Source organism: Triplophysa rosa, linkage group LG19 (assembly GCF_024868665.1).
Source record: "Triplophysa rosa linkage group LG19, Trosa_1v2, whole genome shotgun sequence".
Classification (NCBI taxonomy): Eukaryota; Metazoa; Chordata; class Actinopteri; order Cypriniformes; family Nemacheilidae; genus Triplophysa; species Triplophysa rosa.
The window spans coordinates 20,688,749-20,713,102 of NC_079908.1; the positions used below are offsets into that span (position 1 = coordinate 20,688,749).

At 40.9% G+C, this 24,354-nt stretch overlaps 1 protein-coding gene across 2 annotated transcripts; it reads left to right on the forward strand.

Annotated features, from left to right (window-relative positions):
* Positions 1-5,629: 5,629 nt before the first annotated feature.
* Positions 5,630-24,277, forward strand: LOC130570123 (zinc finger and BTB domain-containing protein 7C). 2 transcript variants are annotated; one of them, XM_057360272.1, is made up of 3 exons: positions 5,630-5,786; positions 19,783-21,094; positions 21,920-24,277. In XM_057360272.1, exons 2-3 carry the CDS (start codon positions 19,797-19,799, stop codon positions 22,491-22,493), a joined length of 1,872 nt encoding a protein of 623 aa, XP_057216255.1. In that variant the 5' UTR covers positions 5,630-5,786; positions 19,783-19,796; the 3' UTR covers positions 22,494-24,277. The 2 variants fall into 2 exon arrangements, with proteins under 2 accessions (XP_057216255.1, XP_057216256.1); XM_057360273.1 differs by lacking the exon at positions 5,630-5,786 and adding an exon at positions 14,439-14,904.
* The last annotated feature ends 77 nt before the right edge of the window (positions 24,278-24,354 follow it).

Here is a 24,354-nt window from a genome sequence, read left to right on the forward strand (position 1 = left end):
TTAACAACTCGCCACTGAGATGGCTTTACCCATAATCCCCTGCTGACCAGCTACGCCTTCCTGCCCCGCTGGGGTTTCGATAGTTAGCTGGAGTGATTACTACTGTAACTGTCTTTAAATTCCACTAAGCAACATGTGGTCACCCTTAGACTAGTCTCAACCTCAGATGCCCACAGTCCGCTCGCTGACCGTCTGATAGATTTCAGTGCTAAGAAACATATTACACATCTTTAAAATTGATTCTTATGTAAAGGAATACTTATTGTTTTTTCAGACAAAAAATTGTCATTACGCTCTCACCTTCTCCATCTCTAAACATTTGAGATTTTGATTATTGTTTTTCTGACAATATTTCACGTTTCTGTTGTGGCCCAAAACAAGGTCACGGAACATGTATAATTTCTCATCACACGGAAAGGTAAAACCATTTTTAAACATATGCGTACTGCTCACAAAACATAGGACATATCAGATTTGCTTTATTTATTTTCTAAATGTCTGCACTGTTTTTTTTGGGGGGGGGGGTAAATCTGCAGAATGAATGTTATAGAGTACTTTTAATTATTATTTTGAACTATTAATTAAAGGGATAGTTCACCCAAAAATAAAAATTCTGTCATCATTGACTCACCTCTGAGTTCCAGTCCAAATCTGCAGAAATGTCTTTGTTCTGATAAACACAGAAAGATATTTGGAAGAATGCTTGTAACCAAACACTTCTTGGACCACATTGACTACCATAGTAGGAAAAAAATACTTTATAATATTATTTGTTCTTTTGAACTCAAAAGAAGATATTTTGAAGAATGTAGGAGAGCAAACAGTTCTGGGGCACTTTTGACTACCATTCAAATGTACCACTACTACTATGATAGTCAATGGGGTCCAAGGACTGTTTGGTTACAAGCATTCGTCCAATCTTTCTCTGTTCAACTAAACAAAAAAATGTATACAGGTTTGGAACAAATAGAGAGTGAGTAATTCATGACAGAATTTTCATGTGTGGCTGTGAACCATCTCTTTAAACAAGACAAATGGTACCCAACTGTATGATGAGAGAACGATTTCATGGATGTTTTCCAGAGTTAATCTAGTTTGATAATATGGTGAACTTCCTGCCTAACAAACCACAAGAAGAAGAGACGGGCTATAAAAGCTTTGTAACCTTTCACGCTTCCTGTCTCTTAAATAACAGAAACTCAAACCAAATCTGAAATGTGAAGTGACGTGATGAATGTTTCACATCTTACAGGAGCAAGTTATGTTGCATTAACACACATTTATATTAAACAGTGTTTTCCTGATGGAAACGTGTGTGTGCAAACTGCTTGACAAGCACGTAAAACTTTATTAATAATTCGTCACATTGTTTAAAATGAAAGTGTGTGATTTGAGGCTTTCAGTCTTAGTGGGGTCCGACATCAATACGAGCTGACGTGGTCCAGGGGAGTTTTTCTGACTTCAGTACTTCTATCAATAAGCAAATTATTGTGTCTGTCTGACATTACGTGTTTATCAGCAACATTGTTTATTATATTGAGGAATGTTCAGACAAGATGCTCAAATGATGCTGAGAGTGGCAAAATGATCTTGGCTGTGTATACAATAAATCTGAATTAAAAATCGTTGGTCTGTAACAAGTGTCTGGTACATGTGACGCCAATGCAAGGTGTGGCATAAAGTTAATTTTGGACCCTGAGTGAGAGAGAAACATACTTCAACAGGCAGGTTTAAACACGAGAGCGAGCGAGTTCACAGTGAGGGGGTTTACCATGGTACAGCTCTACTAAACTAGACCCACTCACCCTGAGAGAGAGAGAGAGAGAGAGAGAGGATGGGATAAAAGTGAGAGGAGAGGGATGTGTGTGTGTGTAAAGTGTGTAGGAGAGGCTAAGAAAAACATTCCGGACTGGCAGCAATATCTCGGGAGAGGGCGAGAGAGAGAGAGAGAGAGGGTGAGGTAATATGTATGAATGTGTGGTTGGATAACATTCCTTTCCTTGTCCTCTCATGCAGTGGGTTGCGAGACCAGAGAGAGAGAGAGAGAGAGAGCGAGCGAGCGAGGGGTGGTTGGCGTGAACCAGTCAGACCACTCCAGGGGTGTAGCTTCCAGTGACAACCACTAACAGAGCATTGTATTTCTCTGACACACACACACACTTTCTTGGAATTACTAGTATTACTCTACTATACCCCTTAAGACTAAATTCGACACATTTACTTAAAAAAATAATTGTAAGAATTTAAAGTCCCCGTGAACCGGAAGTTGCGGTCGGTTCTGTATTCTGACGCATTTTCGAGTGAAAAGGAATTTCATAGGAGAAAATGATTGGCCGTGGCTTGCGTTTTTCACTGCGATTTGATTGTATGTATAAAAACAGCCGTTGCATTTTGTAATGAAACTTGCAGCAGACTGACAGCTGAAGGGGAGGAGTTAACGGATGCTCCGCCCAAGCCGTCTAACTTACATCATTTGAGATGTATCGTCAATTCAGGGCGGAAGTGCATTTTCAGATTTTAACTTAAGATTATGAGGGTACATGAATTTTAAAAAGATAATGACCCACGTTGATAAGCTATTTACTATAAACGCTGCAATATTTCATTAAGAAATAAGAATCGTCATTTTTTATTTCACTGGGACTTTAATCAAAATGTTCCTGCGTTGCATGTTTAAAAAAAAATCCTATCTGTCTCGCACAGCCCTGATCTCACTACATGAACGCAGGACAGGCATTTTAGGCCTCTTAAAAATATAAAGTATACAGTTTAAATATCTGAGAACACTGGTAAAATGTTGTTTTTTATTTTTTTACAATATGCATGACAGTCATTGCATTTTGAGTACTGTTGAGACTGTGCAGTACCTTAAGGTCCATGTTATCTCGGTGTGATCTCACAGCGTTCTAGAGAACTCCTGGTGTGCTTCAATGGCAACGAGAACATGTGACCTTGTGTACAAAGAACTTAACATGTTCAATATATTTATATATATTTTTTAAAGATATGTATTTGGCGTTTTGCCAAATTATTTGTACAGTTTTAGTGAGAGAGAGGACAGGAAGCGAAGTGGAAGAGAGAAGGGGGTGGGATCGGGAAAGGACCACGAGACGGGAATCGAACCCGGGTCGCCCGATGCACAACCACGCCACGTGTCGGAGCACTGCCCACGAGGCTATCGGCTCCAACAAACATGTTCAACATTTTAACAAAAGTCTGATTATAACCGAGAAATACTTCTGTAAATTTTGTGGTGTTTTAAACTTGATCTCCATGTTAAAACACAGTTTTTGAATCTTAGATTTCCAGTGTGATCTCACTCTCCACTGTGCACGCATTCCTTTTTTTAAGCAGAAAGCTTGAATTCGTGGGAAAGTTGGGTGGGTGGGTCTGAGTGCATGTGTGAGTGTGTCAGGGTGTGTCTACACCAGTGGTTCTCAAACTGGGGGGCCCCAAGATGGATCCAGGGGGGCCACAGATGTTGTGGCATTTTATGAAATATAGAAATTTATCATAGATTTTATGCAATCAAACATCAGAAAAATGACACCACCAACCAAAAGAATTGAGGTTCCAGCATTGTATAACTGAATGTTTTTGGTTTAATTAAAATTCTAAGTTTAAGATTACACGTCTTTATATGGGGGCCCGCAAAGCGATGCACTTAAAACAAAGGGGGCCTTACAACGAAAAAGTTTGAGAACCACTGGTCTACACTGTACAGAATCTTTACACATTTGCAGGAGGTTGACCCTTAACCATAACCACACACACACACACACACACACACACACGTGTTTTACCTCAGTGATTTTGAGATATGACTTTGATTATTGTCTCATGAAACGTCCTGTAGTGACCTGCAGTGTGACATTACTTACTTCATCTAAATATAGTTTAAACTTTTTTTTAATAATCTCGTAAAATGGTTATACGTGCCGTTTTGTGACCTCATAGTAACTGAGGTCAATTATTGAGATCTTCTGTAGATGAGCTAAAACAATACATTTGAACTCTAACATCCAATGACATTTGAACCTGAAGTGTGTTTGTGTACTGGTATTCATCACTGAGTGGGGACCTAATGTCCCCACAATGATAGTAAGACCAGTAGATTTTGACAGTGTGTCCCCATAAGGGAAAACAGCTTATAAATCATACAGAATATTACTTATTGAAAATTAAAAAATGCAGAAAGGTTTGTGTGATTATTAGGTTTAGGTGTTGGGATAAGGTTAGGGGGTAGAATATATCATAAGCCTGATATAAAATCAATGCAAGCCTATGGAATGTCCCCATAAAACATGTGTGTGTGTGTGTGTGTGTGTGTGTGTGTGTGTGTGTGTGCGCGCGTGTGCCTGCGTGCGTGTGTGTGTGTGTGTGTGACCAGGATGAAGGTGTTTGCCACATACGTATTGCAGAGGGAAAGACACACACACACACACACACACACACACACTGCAGGAAGTGGTTGGTGTTTGCAGTTTCAGCTGACACCATGAGATCTCATCTATGGCTCGGTCTCATTTCTGACATTCTGTGATCTCAAAGAGAGAACAGACAGAGGAACGACCTCGACTCGTGTGCGTCACTCACTTCTGAAGCATTAGAACCAACATCAGTGAAAGACAGACGGAAATATTTCTTGATCTCATATGAATGAATTATTTCAAACGTATTCAACATAAGTTGCGTACAGCTGTATTTAACAGTGTGTATATATACTGTGTGAAACGAACTTACGTTAGTGTGTTATTTTGACATTCGTGACAATGGATTCCATCAGCCCCTCTTTATCAAACCCACGTAACCGATTTCGATTCGCTTTTATTCAAAAGACCACGACATCTCTTGATTAATGAATCCGTGAATTAAAACCCAGCTATCGAAGTGCATAGGAACGCATTGAGCCGGGCAAACAAGTATTAATCTTGATGTGTAAATGATGGCGATTACACAGCGCCAATGACACGGTAAAGCGCTCGGCTCTGTTTGCCCGATGCATTGTGTCATTATCTGTGCGGCGCACGCCTGCGTTCACAAACACCTTACTCATGAGACTTACAGAAACATGCCCACTCCCTTCTTTAGGTGGGTATTAATGGAGCTCGAACCCCTCCCTGGGTTTAATACGATAGCAGCGCGGATAGTGAATGCTGGGAACTCGGCCACGATAAGAATTAAAAGACTTCTTTCATGTCTCAGTCAAACGCATTAGCTTTATCGACGCTAATTCACGTACAGCATGCATGAACACACACACGGTTTCTAAAGGACTGTGATTAATGATATATTAAATATAGATTTAGCATTGAGAGCTATACAAGAAGCAGGCTACAACGGGAAATGCATGTGTGTGTGTGTGTACAAAACAAGCGTGTGTGATGAGTGTTTTCTGCATATTTAGGATTTACATTGCAAAACAAGTGTTTAAGAGCATGTTGATATAAGTGCATGACATGCCTATACACTCAGGTACGCCGCAAGGGTGTGTGTGTGAGAGAGAGGTGCACGTCAGGTGGACACGTGCGGCCGGCTGCCAAATACTTCTGGTTTGGAGGGAGGGGTGGGTGGGTGTGAACTGTTGTTTAGTCTCTCTCCCTCTTGCTCTCTCTCTGATTCACGACACACCTTGTGTGCAAAACTCCTCTCCTTATCTTTCTCCCCGTCGCTCGCACTCTCTCTCTCGTCTGCGTTCACTTTCACATGTTTGAGCTGGAGGATAGCAGTTTCCTGACTCGACGAGACTTCTGTCTGAGACGCGGCTCCCTCTGCAACACCTAAAGGTCAGAAACCACGACTGTCTCTCTCGCTCTCTGTCACTGTCTGTCTGTCTTACTGCTCCATCACCGCTTGCGTGAGTGGAAACGGTTTCTTTTGGCACGTCTGTGCCTCTGAATACTTCTTGAAAACTGTGGGACCCCCCCACCTCCTCATTCTCAGCGTCTCTTTAATTAGAAAGTCTAATGGAGTAAAATGAGATGACAGGTCAGGGACGGGGGTCTGATGCTATCGCTGCATCGCCCCAGTGTTTCCCTGCAACCCAACACGCATTTAAGAGAAATCGGGCTGCAGGTAAGACCAGCGAATCCTGCGGCCAACTTTATGAATTAGGAAGCTACTTTAGAAAAAAAACGAGTACAATTTTAGGGGAAGAATGTAAAATTAGTTTGCAAAATATATTCGTGCTTGTTTTTAGTTGTCTGTGATGCTCCGGACTAAATAACGTGAATTGACATTTGCTTTTTTTCATAGGTCATGTCGCAAAATAGTTTATAAAAAAGTTTATCGTTCCGTGTCTATGTGCATCAAAAAATCTATTTCTTTACAATAAATCTTACTATATCACAATCTTTTAAAAAATATATATTTGAGATTAAAACTGAATTTGTATTCTGTTAATTGTCATTTGTAAGTCAGTTTTGAGAAAAGCGTCGGCTGAATGAACAGATGTAAATGTTTACACTAAATAAGATTTTTAGATTTTATTATAATACGAAAGACTCTTTATCACTTTATCTGAGTGGAGAATGAATCCAGACGTCATGAATGATAAAATATTAAACTGTGGAAAAAAATTGCGCGTGTAAATACAGTATACACTTTTCATTAAAAGAGAGAGAGAGAGAGAGAGAGAGGTTTGCTCGGAGTGGTCAGGGACACCATATATCAGGTGAATGGGCAGATGACCGTCACCATTAATTATTCATTGGTTTTAATTGCGGCCCTGACATTCCATGAGGCGACCAGATTTCCTTTCAATGCCAAGCAACTTCTTTCAAATCTATGGGATGTGCTTGACCTGTGCGAGATGACACACAAACTCATGTCACTCTTTTACACTTGAAGGAGAACGCAACGAGAGCGAGTGGGGTTATGCTGGGATACGTGCCACGCCTTTGTCTGTTGAGTCACCGGCACAAGGTTTATCAATGTTGAACCTGATCCGAAGCGCTCTTTTGTTACACCGTGGATACTTTTACATTGGCGTGTTCTCAAACATTTGAGAGTGAGCTGCACACCGCGGGCTCTCCGCAGGAGGGTGTGGGAACCGGGTGAAGAGGACAATGATCGGGTTCTCCGTGCAGTTCTAGATCATTGCTGCAGATTTACTGAAAACATACACAATTTCGTGTGTACAAGGAACTTTTATTGCATTTTGTAGTTATGTAGTTGAATGTAGATACGTTTGGTTAGTTGCTACGTACTTTTGTGCAGCAGACGAACGGTAGATGTTTGGCTTGAGGAGGGGTGTTTGCAGTGCTCGGATTGGCTGGATTAATTTTTTACTTTACTTTATTAATGCATTTGGCAGACGATCTTATTCAAAGTGATTTACTGTGCATTCAAGCTACTGTATACATTCGATCAGAATGCACGTTCCCTGGAAATCAAACCCGTGACCTTTTGAGCTACTGTTAAAAATACAACTAGCTGCTCTATTTCATGATTAGACAAAGGTTATAAAATTCTTGTTACTTCAAATTCGGATCCATTTACTTATTTTTTTTGTAAAATAATTTAACCTTAATTTTAAAACAATACATGTGTTTATATTAATTTAACTCATTTATTCAGATATTTTTAAGACGATTTAAAAAAAAAGCTAAATAAAATATAGCACTTTTGTGAGGTATTTTAAGAGAAGTCTTCATTTTTTTTATTCCAAAATGGGCATCAGAAGAAACAATTTAACTCAGTTTCACAGTTGGCAAGACTGTCAGTTGTTTACCAGTTTTAACTTTTTGGTTTTACCTGGACAAACTAAACGATGTTTATTAAAAAATTAAGGGATTAAATATACAGTTTGTACAGTGTAAAAGTCATTATATGTATATCGTGTGTGTGTGTGTGTGTGTGTGTGTGTGTGTGCGTGTGCGATGAAGCAATCATATTTTAAGAGTTGTTCACATCACAAAAAGAAAGTTTAAGGATTCACACACATTGTCCCTCAATGCTCTTCCCGTTCCTCTAATCTTCATAAAAGCATCCGTGGGTTGGTGAAGAAAGTTTGTGTGTGTGTGTATTGGTCTAGGGGTGTGTGTGCTGAAGACAGACGTGTGTGTGTGTGTGTGTGTTGGTCGAGGGGTGTGTGTGATAATTTAGGTAAATCTCATCTGTCAAGCCCCTATAGAATGTCCTTACCTCACCTTCACCGGTAAAGAGAGAAAGTGAACGAGTTTAACTCTCCCTGGTAACCCGTGATTATCTCTCTTCTGCTGAAGACATGAAATGTGTTTTCTGAGGTCAGCATCTCTGAACAAAACACCTTAAACTCTCTCTTAATAGATGAATGCTTAACGCTGTATGTTCACCCAATTACGTGTCTGTGAAGACCATATCACGTGCAAATGTTTAATAGCAATTCACCAGGTCACATGTCATTTAATAAAGTTATAATGTTCATCACTATAGTCACAGCGAGTGAGCTAAACTACTATTTATATCCTCTCCGGTCGAAAGAATTCAACAAGTGTTTTTTTAACCCTCTCCCACTTCTGGTCACATGATTAATCGCCCTCAGAAACAAGAAATTAATCAGTCAAAGCTTTCACTGTTTATTTCATCTAACTTTTGATGTATTTATTTTTGGCTTTTTCTACATCCCAAATCTGTTACACTGAAACTCAACCAAATATGTTTAATCCTTTCTAATGGTCATCTATAATCCAACTTTAACACACTTTAATTAACACACTTAAAGGGACAGTTCACCCAAAAATGACAATTCTTTCATCATTTACTCATCCTCATTTCATGTCGAAACCCTGTATGATTTACTACTAGTGCGGAACACAAAAGTTGATATTTTGGAAAATGTTGATAATCACACAACACTGAACACCGTTGACTTCCATTGTATAAACATAAAACCACTGAGACATTTCTCAAAATATCTTCTTTTTGTGTTCCACAGATTTTAAGCAACATGAGGACAAATAAATGACAGAATTTTATTTTTGGGTGAACTATCCCTGAAAAACTATATTATATACTATTGCAAAACTTTACAAGGTTATTTTAGTCTACAAGCGAATATTACTGGATATTCTCTCGTGAACTATATTATATACCTACAGTACTGTTTATACACCATAACTGTAGTAAACTGTTTTAAACTGTAAACTTTACAAGACTCTGTTGTTGTGTAACTTTACTGTATTACACTATGACTGTGTGTCTTTGTACTGCCTACCACAGAGTTTCTCATTCGACTCTTCTCTGGTTTACTCGTTAAACCCTGAGCTGTGTTAGATTTCAGCCCAACGCTCTGCGGCTCGCTGGTTTGACTTTAAATGATTTTCGCTGGTTTACTGTATGAAAAGTGAGTGTGTTATGAGAGCAGCTGATTGGGGAACATCTAAACTCCTGTAGGTGTTTCCTGTGTGAGAACCGTCACTGTAACCAGTGGCAACTCCCCGACTCTCTCTCTCTCTCTTTATGGGTAAATAACTGAAACTGAAGAACAGACATGTTCAAGAAGAATTGCAACGATCACACACGTTATTGAGGGCGACACCACAACACACGTATAAACATCAATGAAGCACACGTAAGGAAAGCGGCCGTTTTGTAATGTTACTGTAAGATTTTGGTTTTGAAACTGGGTCCACCCACTGATGTGAGAGGAGAGGCACAGGGGGTGTAGGGAGAGAAAGACAGAAAGAGAAACATGAGTGTGTGGGCATTCATTCCCTCACTCTCTCCGTTTTAAATAAGGACACATTGATCCACCCACCCCAGCCCTACATCACACATCCTAAACCCTTCATCACACACACACACACACACACACACACACACACACACGCACACACACACACACACACACACACGCACACACACACACACGCACACACACACACACACATGTCTGGTTTACTATCTCCGTGGGGACAGTCCATAGGCGTAATGTTGTTATACTGTACAAACTGTATATTCTATCCCCTATCCCTAACCCTAAAGATCATAGAACACTTTTTGCATTTTTAGATTTTTTAAAAATATTGTTCTGTACAATTTATTAGCTTTTGTGCCCATGAGGACCTCAATTTTGGTCCCCACAGTGACACAAATCCACATGTGTTGGTGTGCATTCAGGTTTAGGTCCCCACCGGGATATACAAACATGAACACACACACACACACACAGACACCTGAGCCCTTTATCACACACACACACACGAGCCCTACATCACACACACACACCCCGGCCCCAAGTTTGTTCCAATATATTAACGAGGTCATTTCATAGACTTTCACACTTGAGCAGATAAGTGAGGGATAATGCACAAACTACCTGTCATGATTGAAAAACAAACCCGGACAGGTGATCAGGTCTTGCATCACACTGAAGGAATTTTTGAAAGCATGAAGCACACGAGAGCCAGTCAGTGATTTTACCACCGTAAACTGGTGTGTCTGGCCTTAAAATACCCTGGCTTATTACTTCTAAAAAATTGCAATAAAATAAACAATGATCATTAATTAGTTCACTCTCACAATGGTTTTAAGTAGATTTTATCATCACAATGACGTTTTATATCATTTGTGACTGACTGTACAAAAAAAACAACTGTAGAATAATTGTGAGTAAACTTTATCAGACCAATCAGAGTCTGTTATACCAGAGAGGTGTTAATAAGAGTTAAGACAGAATTAAACTCCAGAGAGCCGAGAGGTGCTATTACATGTGTCTTAAAGTTTGACCACACGTGTGTGTATCACAAACATGCACATATACAGTATCACAGTGTGTAAGTGATCAGTAAGATAACCTGTGTGTGTGTGTGTGTTTGACAGACATGTGTCTCCTGTGCCCTGCAGCCTGGTTGGTTTTAATTAGGTAGAGCCAGAGGGCCCGAGGGCAGACAGAGGCTAGTCATAATCACACACACACACACACACACACACACGCACGCACACACACACACACACACACACACACACTCACGCACACACGGCCAGCCTCCCCCTCACAATCCTCCACACACAGGAGCAGCATCTCAAAAACACACACCCTTACACACACACACACACACACTCCATCTGTCACAAACACGTGTGTTTTATGCACCATTAGTTATTTGTATGAATGACATACAAATGAGGGACGTGCATTGTGGTCACTCCTTCACCGATTCGTCGCCTTCATACCGCATCAGAATGATCGATTTTTAAAATAAGTGCAGACTCTATTTGATATTGATTATCACAAGAACTTATCATAAAAGTTCATTCAGAATTCTGTGATGGGTTTTTCTGAAAAACTATTTTTTATTACATTACGATAAATGCGCAAGTTTTTGGCTCTGCATCTTGTGTTTTTAAGTCAGTGCATAGAATAAAAATACTGCAAAACTTTTAAAGTTTCACTCTGTCTTGCTGTCTCGGTCGTCATGCACAGGTCCTCGTCTTCACTGTAACCAGTCGGGCAGCAAAACACCATCCAAACCGCAACAGTCACTAACACTCGATTCAAAACGACGGCCTGTTTTTGGCACATTTACATTTCTCCATCTCTATTAGGGCCGAAGTTGTAGAGATGCTTTCTTCTCGCTGAAAGAATGTGAATCACGTGGGTGAGTTTTGTCGTTTTTAAACTAGTTCAGATTGTTCAAACTTTGAACACACCGTAGCATATTATCTAGAAAGTTATGGCTTTTTTCTTTATTATAGTTCAGCCCTTATCAGTATTAGTATTAGTTTTTCTAGTGCAAATAACTGAAGAAATGTATGCAAAATGAAGTAAGAAAGACGTATACTGTTTGGTTTTAATATAATGTGTTTAGATACGTTCCACTGGAAAACGAGACAAAAGTACTGATCAAGACTGAAATATAGTTGTGTTGAGATGAATTCTCATAATGAATGAATCACATTTGAGACTCCAGAGATCTGGAGCTTCGGTACTGATGGTCGTCCCTCATTTGTATTACACAGACCAAGACAAAAACACAGGTGTGTGTGTGTGTGTGACCTTGTTTTTATCGGTGGGGACATAAACCTGAATGCACACCAACACATGGGGACTCATGTCGTCCAAAAAAGCTTATTTTTTACAAATCTAAAAATGCAAAAAGTGTTCTATGATCTTTAGGGTTAGGGATAGGGTTAGGGGATAGAATATACAGTTTGTACAGTATAAAAACATTACGCCTATGGACTGTCCCCACGGAGATAATAAACCAGACATGTGTGTGTGTGTGTATGAATGTCCTTGGACAACCGATTCCCACCCTAGTCGGTGGGCTTGTCTGCAAGTGGGCAGAGATGACACAATGTTTTCCCACAAGCCCACACCCTGGAGCAGTACATCCCCCACACCCAGAATGCATCTGTGCGGCGCGTCCCAAATCACAGACAAGAGCCCTTTCACAGAGAATGAGATGATTTTACAAAGCAGAGCCTGTAAAACCCCCAGAAATTATTTCATCAAGAACCAGTTTGAGGTCCAGACGTTATTACTCTCTAGTCATTTAAAATCCATCAATGTTCAAGTGTTTTAAAGAAAGCAGAAAACATCAGAAATCTGATCTCAAGAACATCACCGATAAAGATTCTTTACCGATTCAAACATGACATTCAGTGACACAGACTCTGTGTTTAATGTGACTAATATAAGAATCTGTTTTAAGGGACCTGTGGAGTTACCTGTCTGAGGTTTCTATGACAACTGACTGAGAAGAATACCTATAACTAATAAGATGTAAGTGTGTGAGAGAGTGTGTGTGTGTGTGGAAAGGGTAAACCCTACGGTATGGGGACAAAATGTCCCCACAAAGATGGCAATATCCAAAACCCTTGTCCTTGTGGGGACATCTTTTTGTCCCCATGAGGAAACAAGCTTATAAATCATACAGAATGAACTTTTGTGAAAATGTAAAAGAGCAGACAGTTGTGTGTGATTGTTAGGGTTAGGGGTAGGGAATATGAGATACAGTTTGTACAGTATAAAAACCATTGTGTCTATGGAATGTCCCCATAAAACATGGAAACCCAACATGTGTGTGTGTGCGCGTGTGTGTGTGCGCGGGTGTGTGTTAATCTTAACAGTAGACAACTGTGTTCATAATAAATTTTCCCACCTCTCAAACTTTTTGTTTTCACCTTAAAGCTTGTTTAACTGCTGTGAATGGATGTATTTTACCCGTCTTAGTAGAACGGTGCTGTTGGAAAGAAGGTCACCATGAATCTGTGATGAATTACATAACTAGGTGGATTCTTCATGTAATTTAGGAAATCCTGTCCATGTTTGCGGCTCCGTTAAAAGCGTCGAGTCATGATTTAAAGAGACAGACACAGTGGGAAAATGTAACGGAGCCAACAAACACAAACCAGAGAGAGAGTTTGAGTTTGACTTTAACACGACACGTTTAAAGCAAACACGCTCCCTCGCTCTCTTTTTACACACACACAGAGCCCTAAGTAGTGTGTGCTAATATTGCCATCGATCGGTACGCATGTTAAATCATAAAACATGTTCCTTAAAGGCCAACTGATCGTACGTTTAAGCATTTGATCTCTCGGAGGTGATTTTCATTTTTCGCATTCATTATTTTTGTGTACAGCATACAGAAAACTAAACGGCATCTTATGGCTGGAACACACTACAAGACTTTTAAAATATGAACAGATTTTTTTTAACTAGACATCATACACTTGCAGACTTTTTGAAAGTTTCAGATAGAAACACACTAATTGATCTAATCTGCAGACTTGCACAGACTTTCTGCAACAAGACCAGACTGGGCAAAATCTGAGCAGAAGTCTTGTAGTGTATTTCAGCCTTTACTCAACTGATCTTGTGTTTTTCTTATTTGCTCCTGTAAAGCTGCTTTGGAACAATGCACATTGTGAAAATAAATAAATATATTTATATTGTAAGTGAAACTGTAATGCACCGTTTTATCACATTACCTCATTGTGTTGCATGTTTAAGGCATCTTGTTATCATCATGGAAATAAAAATGGTTTCTGCAGCCGTTATTTTTTGATTAAATGTTTTGGTAAAAATGTTTCAACACTGTGATGGAGTAAAATAAAGTCAAGTGCATTGCAATGTTAAGATGTTAACTTGATGTCACACTCATAATGAGGTCGTGTGTCAAATATAATCACAGCTACAATGTTTATACAATGTAACAAAACGCTTGAAACATTTACTTAACGTTTACCATTTAAAGTGTCTGAACATATTGTACACTAAATGTAACATAAACATCAAAATACATTTTCATGAAAAGTTTGCGTTTACATTTTTAGGCCGCATTTATGATAAACATCAACACAGATGTCTTATTGTTAGTATGCTCGTATGTGAACAAAACCGACGTCTCCAACTGGACTTCTGAATTCAGCTGCACACACATAAATAGCGCCGGTACTTTACTCTCTATTTAAATTACCTCTCCGGCCATTTGTCCCTAAGTTGAAGTTGCAAATCCTTCACGAATAAAACTAAAAATTCATTTAGTCTGACCCCAAATCAGAGGGTTTGTGCACCATGGGCTTTATTACATACTGAGCTTAAACTGTGTTGTGGAGGAGGATGGGTATTATTATCCCGAGCTTCCCACCCAGCTATAAAAACTACATCTCTGTACGGTTGCTCTAGAGTAGATCCACCTCCTCTCTCTCTCTCTCTCTCTCTCTCTCTCTCTCTCCCCCTTCCTGTCAGTTTCCACACAAACCTCTCAGTCTCCCCTCGTGTGCCGCTGTTTTGGACTTGTAGTTGGATGCTCGGCTGTGTGTGTGTGTTTTTGTGAATGGAGAGGACAGACTCGGGCAGACAGCATGGACAGACGTCTCAATGTCCCTCAAACTGACGAGACAGACTCGGATTTGAGACGACACTTGGAATAAATCACGCACACACTAACACACACCTGAGGATCCGGACGGGTGAGTGCATTAAAGTGGAACTCATTGAGAAAGTGTGCAGGACGCACGGTTGTCTGCGTGTGTGTATGTTAGAGTCCAGGCGTGAAGTGTAGATCACGTCCGACTGTTTCTAATGTTTATTTGCGGCGGTCTGTGTTTGTTTGTTTGTGTGTCAGGTATAGAACAGCACGTCTGTGGGCAGTCATTTGATGACTCATGTAATTATTTGGGCCGTTCTTTACATGTCGTCTCCAGAAAATGAGTTTTGGCCCAAACTAACACAAACAATTTATGACAATACAAATGAGACTAGATAATAACGTCTCTTCTGTGCGTGAAACCAGAACGTGTAAATGTGGGATTTCAAAACATTGCGAGTTTAAAAAAAAGATTTTTCTTCTTTTACTTTTGTGAACTGTACAGTGACGCTGAAAATCAAAGCACCCAGTTTTCTACTTAAATCCTGTTTTTGGTAATTCTTTTTTTCTGTATACTCCTAAACTAAGTTCTAAACAACAAATATCGCATTATGTATATATATATATTTTAGTATTTATTTACTTATTTAAGCATTTATTTTATTCACAACAGCTTTATGTTGTGTAACGTTGAACTTGCAGTTTTAAAACTATTCATTTACATAAAGCAGTAACATTTTAACCCGACTCGATATAATCGTGTTTTATTTGATTTTGTAAATCTCTATATATTTACAAACGGCTTTGCATCTTTGTGTGATACTTTATATAACGGAAATCACGGAAAAGTTGATGATTCTCACCAAGGTTAATTAAGGTCACAAAGTCAAAAAATCTTGAATTACTGTACGACCCAATTTCACGAAAAAAGAACCGATTTGTAATCGATTTGTTTCCACGTGGAATAAATCATTCAATGTGATTTGTGCGTTCACGTTTTCACAGGCCTACATAATGCACAACTGCGTCACGTGTGAAATGGGAAACAAAACTTGCGTTGCCTACGTGAGTACTAAAAGTTGGGATGAATATTTCATAGAACCGTTTCAGAGAGCAACACGGTAAGAGAGGTGTGGGTTTTAAAACACCGTCATAAAGACAGGTTCGTTGGTGTGTGTTGGTGTGTGTTTAAAGGGGCTGAACGCAGATTAAAAACAGGTGTAAATTACTGTTTGTAACAGGTGAAGCATGCGATGCAGGTGTCTGTACATCTTGCTTCATATATTTAGCAAACAGAGGCATTACGACAGACGTTACACAACCGTGTGTGCGATTCTAACGAGTCTGTTAAAGCAACATTGACGTTTATGGTATTCTGTTGTTGTGTGAATCAGCGTATGAGCGGAAAGCAGCAAATATTTGGGTCAGAATTACTGTAGATGAACTTTAAAATGAACATTTTCCAGACACACTGGTTTTATTTTCCTGTTAACTGACTGCAGACCACAGACTTGGACCAGTGAATTTTTAATTTGTGATTAAGATGCTGTGACTGCTCAGCGTCTCTTAGTCTAAACATTCCCTGTAATCTCAAATCATTTTCTATTAAGTATTATAATTATGAGAAATTGACAAAATGCTGTTTCTACAGTAAATCGTCACTTGTTATGTCTTATAAATAAATCGGCTGTGTCATCTTTTTTCTCCTCCGCTATAAGACAGAAAGGAAGCGTATTGAAATTCAGAGCTTTCTATTGGTGGATGATCAGGCCGTCGCTGAGGGAGGCAGGTCTGACTGTAAACCGTCTCGGCGAAGCACTAATAGAGTAAAACCTACAGGTGCCCCTGCAGGTGAGGCCGCTAAATGATCTCCCTCAGGACCCGCCAACCCACCACTGGATTTAGCCAATTTACCAGCAGTCTGAGTGGCCGTGAGTCGTTTCGCCCTGACGCTCGCTCCTGTCTTGGACTCTAACCCTGCCTCCCTAAAGAGGCCATGATGAAATAACGTTTTAGTGTTTATCGAGAGTTGGTCATCTTTGCATCAGTGCAAGACGGCGGAGAATGAAACGCGTGCGTTCTCTCCTCCTTGGTAGCTTTAGATTTGAGAATAAAGGCCATCGCACATTGAGTCCGAAATTTCCGCACGTTAAAAAATAATCATTCACATTTACACAATGCCTCCGATATTTTCGTCCGTGGTAAAAGATTCGGACCGGGTTCGGTTTCCTGCGTTTTTCGCATCCGTAGCAAGCATTTAGAGAGGCGTTTTGACAATCCAGAGACACCGTACAAACCAGCACCAAATACGAAAAAACGCATACGAAAATTTCGGACTGTATGTGCAAAGACCTTAAGTAATCTTTGTTCCAGTTCTGAGGTTCATCAAAGCGTATCTGTGTGTGTATGGATTTAGGTTAAAGACCATAGGTGTGTGTTATTTGAAAAGATCAAAGAAGCGAGGGGGTAGTTTGGGTTTTTACTTTGTGTCATTTATGTTTTGAAACATGACACATTGTGATTGATGTCGAACTCAGATCTAGCAATGTATGAAGAGGCAGGAAAAATATCAAACAAGGTTATTCTCAAACACATTTAACGGGAGATTTCACCCACTGATTTTTGTTCATTCATTTACGTTTTCCTAGTCTCATACAAATGTACGTTTTTCAAAAGATTTTGTAAAAAGATTCGACTTATTCAGACTCAAGTCCAATGAACGGCAAATGCGTTATTTGTTTGTGACGCAAAGAGCCTGTTGGACTGTTCATTTTGGCAGTCAGTAAGAACAAGTCTCTTAGATTTTATTTCTGTGGTGCTTTGGTTAACGTGCACGTTTTTCAAAGCAACTTCAAGAAAACGAAAATATTGCATGAAATAAATTCTACACGCGTTGGAAATACACGTATCTCTCTGATGAAATGAGTGTCGGGCAAAAGGGCAAAAACTTGTGCGTGGGTATTTCATACGACGGTTAGACGCTTCTTTCCACTAACTGTGTAGATTAGTGCAGACATCAGAACAAAAGCTGAACGCTGTTCTCAGATCCTCCGATTATCTCACAGCATCCTTCAACCTCAAACAGGACATTTGAAACGGCCGTCGGAGAGTTCACACGCAACAACACCCTGCCGATGAACGTCCCTAAAAACACAAATAGATGCTTAAATAATCTAGAAAAATGTCTGTAATTTGTCTAAATGAGGTTTTCTGGTGTCTAGCGTATATGGACACACGCACAATGTAATTATAGGAGTGAGTGTTTGTGGGTGGGTGGGAGATCTCTCCGTCTCTCTCTCTCTTCCTTCTTTTCCTCTCTCTCTCTCCCTCTCTCTCTCTCTCCCTCTGCTGTTGTTTTTAGCTCCAAGCGTCTATTTAACTTGGCTGGCTTTCCCAGGGTGGGGCGCGACCTGTCAGGGAACTTCTGCGGACGAGATCTCATCCTGCGCTCTTCATTTTTCTTTTTTGTCCACACTGTGCTCCAATTTTTCAATTAAACCATTAACCGTTTGTGTGTTAGCAACACGTGGACGACGAATGTTTGATGTTTTCCTCTGGTCAATTTCCTCTCTTTAGGTGATGGAATTATTCGTTATATTTATATAGTTTAGTTCATGCGGTTCTTCATTTAAAGATGCGCTTCACGTTACTAGGCTATACGTTCAGGCGGTAATTATAGCAACCGTCTCCTAGCAACAGCGGACATTAAAATGTTGATTGGTGAGCTCAATATTATAATAGATGAAGAAAGACGACGTACGAAATAAATGATACATTTTAAATGTTTGTGGAAATACCGGTAGTTTTATTTGGACCATTGGAAGCCGGTCAACAGCTCCAGCGGTAGCGAGACATATGAAAGCATCTCTCCACATTTGACCACGAGGATGAGAAACACTGAGATTAAACTCTATTCATAGCCATGAATGAAGGACAGTGCTGCCAAAATGCCTCTTAAAAAGGTCACTGTAAACATTACATTTCAGGGAATCCGCAGGTACATTTCAGTCTCATTCACGTAGGCCTGTAGTTAAAACCCTCTGAATGAAGAGTGGCTGTCCACACCTACAGAAAAATGCAGCTTTTCAAATTTATCATCGTTTTAGGAAGAGAGGAAAGTGAGTCTCAACCACTTCAAACTAAACTTCAAACTACAACCTAAAATGACTCCACGCCATTAAATACAAGTAAACTAATGGTTGAAATCTCTCACGCAGCACTGGAGGCGGTGGGTTACGCTTGCTCAGGCCCTGGTGCTTTTTTCCCCCGCCGAGAGCAGAAACTAGAGCCTGACCCCTTTTGTCTTCCTGTCTTGTCTTCTTTCCGAACGTGACAAAGATAAGCGTCAGCTTTTCTCACAATGCAAAAGATCAGATTTTATTCACTATCTCTCAAAGCCACGACACAAACGGGCTGGCAACGATCGGTGTTTGCCACGGGAAGCAGAAATCAGTGGAGCGGCTGTCTGATAATAATCAGAAAGAGTCACATCGAGAGACCGTCCTTGCATGCTCTGTAGGAGTCATTAATTATCTGATTGACCGCAGAATGCAAACACATATTCGTGTACGTGGAAAAACACTTTCGCAAAACTACATCCTGCGTGAAATGGTAATGAGAAACAGTTCACGAAATATGAAGATTCTCTCATAATTAAACCTCATGCCATCCCAGAACACAAACAAAAATTGGGCTAAAATACTGTAACGGCCTAAAACAACGGCATTTTAAGTTGTTTGTTTGTGTTTGACTGAAGAAACAAAGTCATTTACATTTGAGATGGCATTAGGGGGAATAGATTTTCATATTTGGGTGAACTACTCCTTTAAAACTATTTAATTGTGTTCATGACTTTATAAAAAGTGAAAAAGACAGGAGACTAAAGGGTTAATTTCATCAAAATTCAAACCCACTCTATGCATTTACAGGACTCACTGTCCCGCATCTCTGACAGATTTTTCACCTGTCTTTCTTTCCACAGATTTCTCAGAGAGCATGGCACACACAGACGAGGACCTGATCGGAATCCCTTTCCCAAACCACAGCAATGACGTCCTGTGCAGTCTCAACGAGCAGCGACGAGACGGGTTGCTCTGTGATGTCATCCTAGTCGTCAGAGACCAAGAGTACCGCACCCATCGCTCCGTCCTGGCCGCCTGCAGCCAGTACTTCAAAAAACTCTTTACCGTGGCCACCGGTACCGGCAGGGACTCGAACCAACACGCCGTCTACGAACTGGACTTCGTGGCTCCAGAATCGCTGACGGCCATTTTAGAGTTCGCTTACACGTCCACGCTGACGGTGACGGCTTCGAACGTCAAGGAGATCCTAGGCGCTGCGAGGCTGCTGGAAATCCCCTGCATCATAAACGTCTGTCTGGAAATCATGGACACGGGAGGAGGCGGAGGGGACGCGGCCGCAGAGGGAGAGATGGACGGGGAGGAGTTCGAGGGGGATGATGAGGAAGACGAGGACGAAGAGGAGGAAGTGGAGAATGAGTCGAAAGACGGCGACCACAACAGCGAGAAATCCCCACAGGAGAGCTTGTCCAAAAACCAGGATGGTTGGGAAGAGAGGACAGGAGCCAGCCCACCCTGCAGTTCGCAAAAGGGGGTAAACCTAGATCAGGACGACCACGAACCTCATCACAGGAACACCCCAGAGTCCCAACAGGCTGAAAAACCCAGAGTGCCGGAGGGATTAGAGAGCCGGGCACTGAAGGACTTCTCGATCGAGTCCCTGCTCCAGGAGGGTCTCTACCCGAAAGTGCCAGGCCTTGAGAGAGGGGCTGGCTTCTCACCTCTCCTTCCAGGCTTCTACCCTCCCATGTGGGCCGCAGAATTCCCAAGCTACTCTCAGCTGGTGGAACCACGGAATCCCCCTCACCCGTTCCCTAGTGCCTCGCTGGAAAACGGGCCGTTGGACCTCGCCTTCAAGAAAGAAGTCATCAAGGAAGAGCAGAAGGACGAGCCTCTAAATCCGGCCATTCACAGAGACTTCTTTAAAGACTTCATGAGTCCAGGACTGGGCGTGACCTCTGACCCTGCCCTCGGTCAGATCAAAGACGGCGCAGACCTACGGTCCTACCTGAGTTTTCTCTCTGCCTCCCACTTGGGAACGCTGTTTCCACCGTGGCAGCTGGAGGAGGAGAGAAAGATGAAGCCCAAGGCGTCACAGCAGTGCCCGATCTGTAACAAGGTCATACAAGGAGCGGGAAAGCTACCACGACACATGAGAACGCACACGGGAGAGAAACCCTACATGTGTACCATCTGCGAGGTCCGCTTCACCAGGTGAGTCGGGTTGAGTTGAGTGTCGCAAACTTCATGCTTTAGGGTCAGGGGGTGTACTTCTTACATTTAGGCTAATTTCAATATGACGAGGGTTGCAAGTTTCGCAAAACAAACTCAAATAACACCTGCATGCTTAAAGTGCTGAAGTGGTCATCTCTCATAGAAAAGAAATTGATGAAAGGCTAAGATTGTTTTAATGACAGATTTATGAGGTTGTGTGAAGCATCGGTGTTGTCATAGAAAACGGCAAACTTTCCTCAAGCTTATTTCTAGAATGATTCAACTCTTTGAAGCTGCACAAAAAAATTACAACATTGAAAACTAGAGCAGCATCATAAGGTCGAAGCCGCTGCGAAACACATTCTGCATCACTGCGGTCGAAGCCCGCATGAGGTTACCACACTGTAAGAAAAGCCAACGTGCAGTAATGTTAATATAAGACCTACATTTCGCTTCTGGCCTCCAACGCTCTGTAGAGGAATGAAATTTCAATGAGCGAGAAACAGAACAAAAGGCTTCTGGATAACTCATCTGGATACCACATAACAGAACTGCTCGATCCTGAAAAACTCCCTTTTGTTCGTTTCGATTTTCATTGTTTTTCTTGCTACCGTTCTGTCGTCTACAGTTGAGCAAGCTGCAGCGGTTTGCTTTTCAAGTTCGAAAGCGTGCACCTGTGTGTGTTTCTGCTTGCATGTACGACTGGAGAAGACGTGTGTGTGTGTGTTTTGAGGTTTTACAGGGATTTTCTCGTGTGAGAAATGCTGGCAAGTCTTATCTGTGGACCAACCTCAAACCCCATGTTTAATCTCTTTTCTTTTCCAGGCAAGACAAGCTGAAGATTCACATGCGCAAGCACACGGGCGAGAGGCCTTACATCTGCCTGCACTGTAACTCAAAGTTCGTTCACAACTATGACCTGAAGAACCACCTGCGCATTCATACAGGCGTGCGGCCGTATCAATGCGAGCACTGCTACAAGAGCTTCACGCGCTCCGACCACCTGCACAGACACATCAAACGCCAGAGCTGCCGCGTCTCGCGCCCGCGACGTGGCCGAAAACCCTCCGCCTGGCGCTCCACCAACTTCCTCTTCCCTCCAGACCCCAATGCCCTTCAGGGGGACAGGACCATGCGGGTCCCCCCGTTGCTGGCTGAACGACAGAACCCACCGGGCGGGCAAGCGATGGAGGATGTAGATGGCAGCGGTAACAGCCGGGAGAGTTTGACGGACAGGAAGTTCATCTCAGAGGATGTGGACAGGAAACGGGGGATTTTCGCTTTCGCCGTGGCAACCGAGGACGTTCTGCCTCACCCACCCTTCTACAGCGCCACCTCTGACCCCTGGGCCGTGAGACTGGACCGCCGCGCCCCGCCCATTCCTGAAGCTGCGAAGTGACTTTGTAGAGCTGGCCGTTAACACCCGAGCTCTGATTGGCTCTCGGGTTAAAGGACGGCAGGAACACTGTCTGCCTCACGCGACACAGCTGCCCGCGTTGGATGTTACGAATCTTTACAAACTTTCTCGGACGGAGAAAACGGTGTGATGTTTAAAATAAGAGACTTATTTTTGTTTCGGATGTCAGCTTCCAATGGGATGACAGGGATTTTAAATACTTTTTACGATTTGTTAATATCTTGGATGTGTTTGATGCTTCACCGTTTTGCTAAGAAATGAAAATGAAACCAAGTGTGATGCGCTCATTGACTGTTGCGTGCAAACCGTGCGTGAAACTTAAATGCAAGAATGGACAGGTGTTAAATCAGGTATTGAAGAGAAAAATAAGTCCTGCTGAAATAAGCTACGAGCTCTTAGGTTTGCATCCGAACTACTTTTATTTAAGATCAGAGTAAATCTGTTCCCGCTATTTGATTCTAAAAAAGGAAATTACAACACTTTGTTGATCCTCTATGCAAAATACACGAAAAAGCAAGTTACCATGAACAAAAAAGAATTTGTTAATCTGAAAACAAAATCTCAGGCAAAATGATGTGCATTAAGTTTTTTAAAGCCAAACATGAGATGTCAAATCCACCTGCAGTTGATATTACAACGAAAATAAAATATTTTTATTTTCATGATTTTATTTATATGACATGAAAATACTGCTGTTTAACTTTAAGCATCAGGACCTGAAATTGGCCATTGATTAAAATCAAGCAATGAAAATAAATGGTCTTTTAAAATCCTACGATGGAAGAGTTCATTGTCGTAATTATTCAATCGTAAAACACCCAAAGATGTGTCAAACTTGAAAGACTTTTTGACCCTTTTCATCTTTGTGTCTTTTACACATATAAGATGTCATTTTAAAGAGGTGCTTCATGCTTGTGTACAGGAAGTTGAAACGGGAAAAAATGTTCACCACTTTGATAAAAGCGTTTGTGAATGGCTATTGTAATTCAGCGTTGTTTAAACTGAAACAAGAAAATATTTTCGTGCTATTTATGCATATTTAAATAAGCCTTGGCTATATTTTACTAAGATGTTTTATAAAGACACTAACACATTTGTGTTGTGGTTTATCAGAGAGAGGATGTGTTTTCAAAAGGGAGAATGTGTCAATGCAGTATCGTGTAGAAATCAATCCTATTGCATTTAAAATCATTTCATAATCAAACGGTTTTTGGGAGAGAAATCCCATATTTTCCCCCGAAGAACTGTGACTTACTTTTAAAGCGATCAGCAGTTCTCGTTTTTACTTTTAAAGCACCCACGAGCAAAATATCAGTCTAACAATTTTCTAAGAAAATAAGAGGTGATGTATTGTAAATGTTAGGGGTAAATAAAGATAAACCGATGCTGCACTTGACAAGACATTTTACATTGTTATGTTGGTGTGCAAAATGCAAAGACATGTTTCAATAGCCGTGTACAATAAAGGTGCTTAAAGGTTTGTGTGTACATATATATGAAGCCCTTCTGTGGCTACTGGTTGGAATTTACTTGCACTATTTGTTCGTCGATGTTTTATTGATCAATATTGATTACGATGTATTGATATCTGGTAAAGATTTAAAACACATACTAAAAATTACAGAACATGTCTGAGATATGCACTTTACGCTTTAAGAACAATTTCAGTGAAAAGTCATTTTTATAAATGTGTGTGGTATTTGTATATTACATGAATCCCTGGAAACTGAATCAAATTCATTCAAGGATTGGAATACAATAAAAAAATAAGCTTATTTCTAAAAACATTTGTTGTTTGCTTTTCTGACCTTTCTTTGAGTTTTATTTTGTTTTGTAAATCTAA

Excerpts from the sequence above, each read along its gene's own strand:
- LOC130570123 (XM_057360272.1), top strand. The coding sequence starts at position 19,797 with ATGGCACACACAGACGAGGACCTGATCGGAATCCCTTTCCCAAACCAC. Across the intron at positions 21,095-21,919 it reads TGCGAGGTCCGCTTCACCAG|GCAAGACAAGCTGAAGATTC; the intron begins GTGAGTCGGGTT and ends TTTCTTTTCCAG.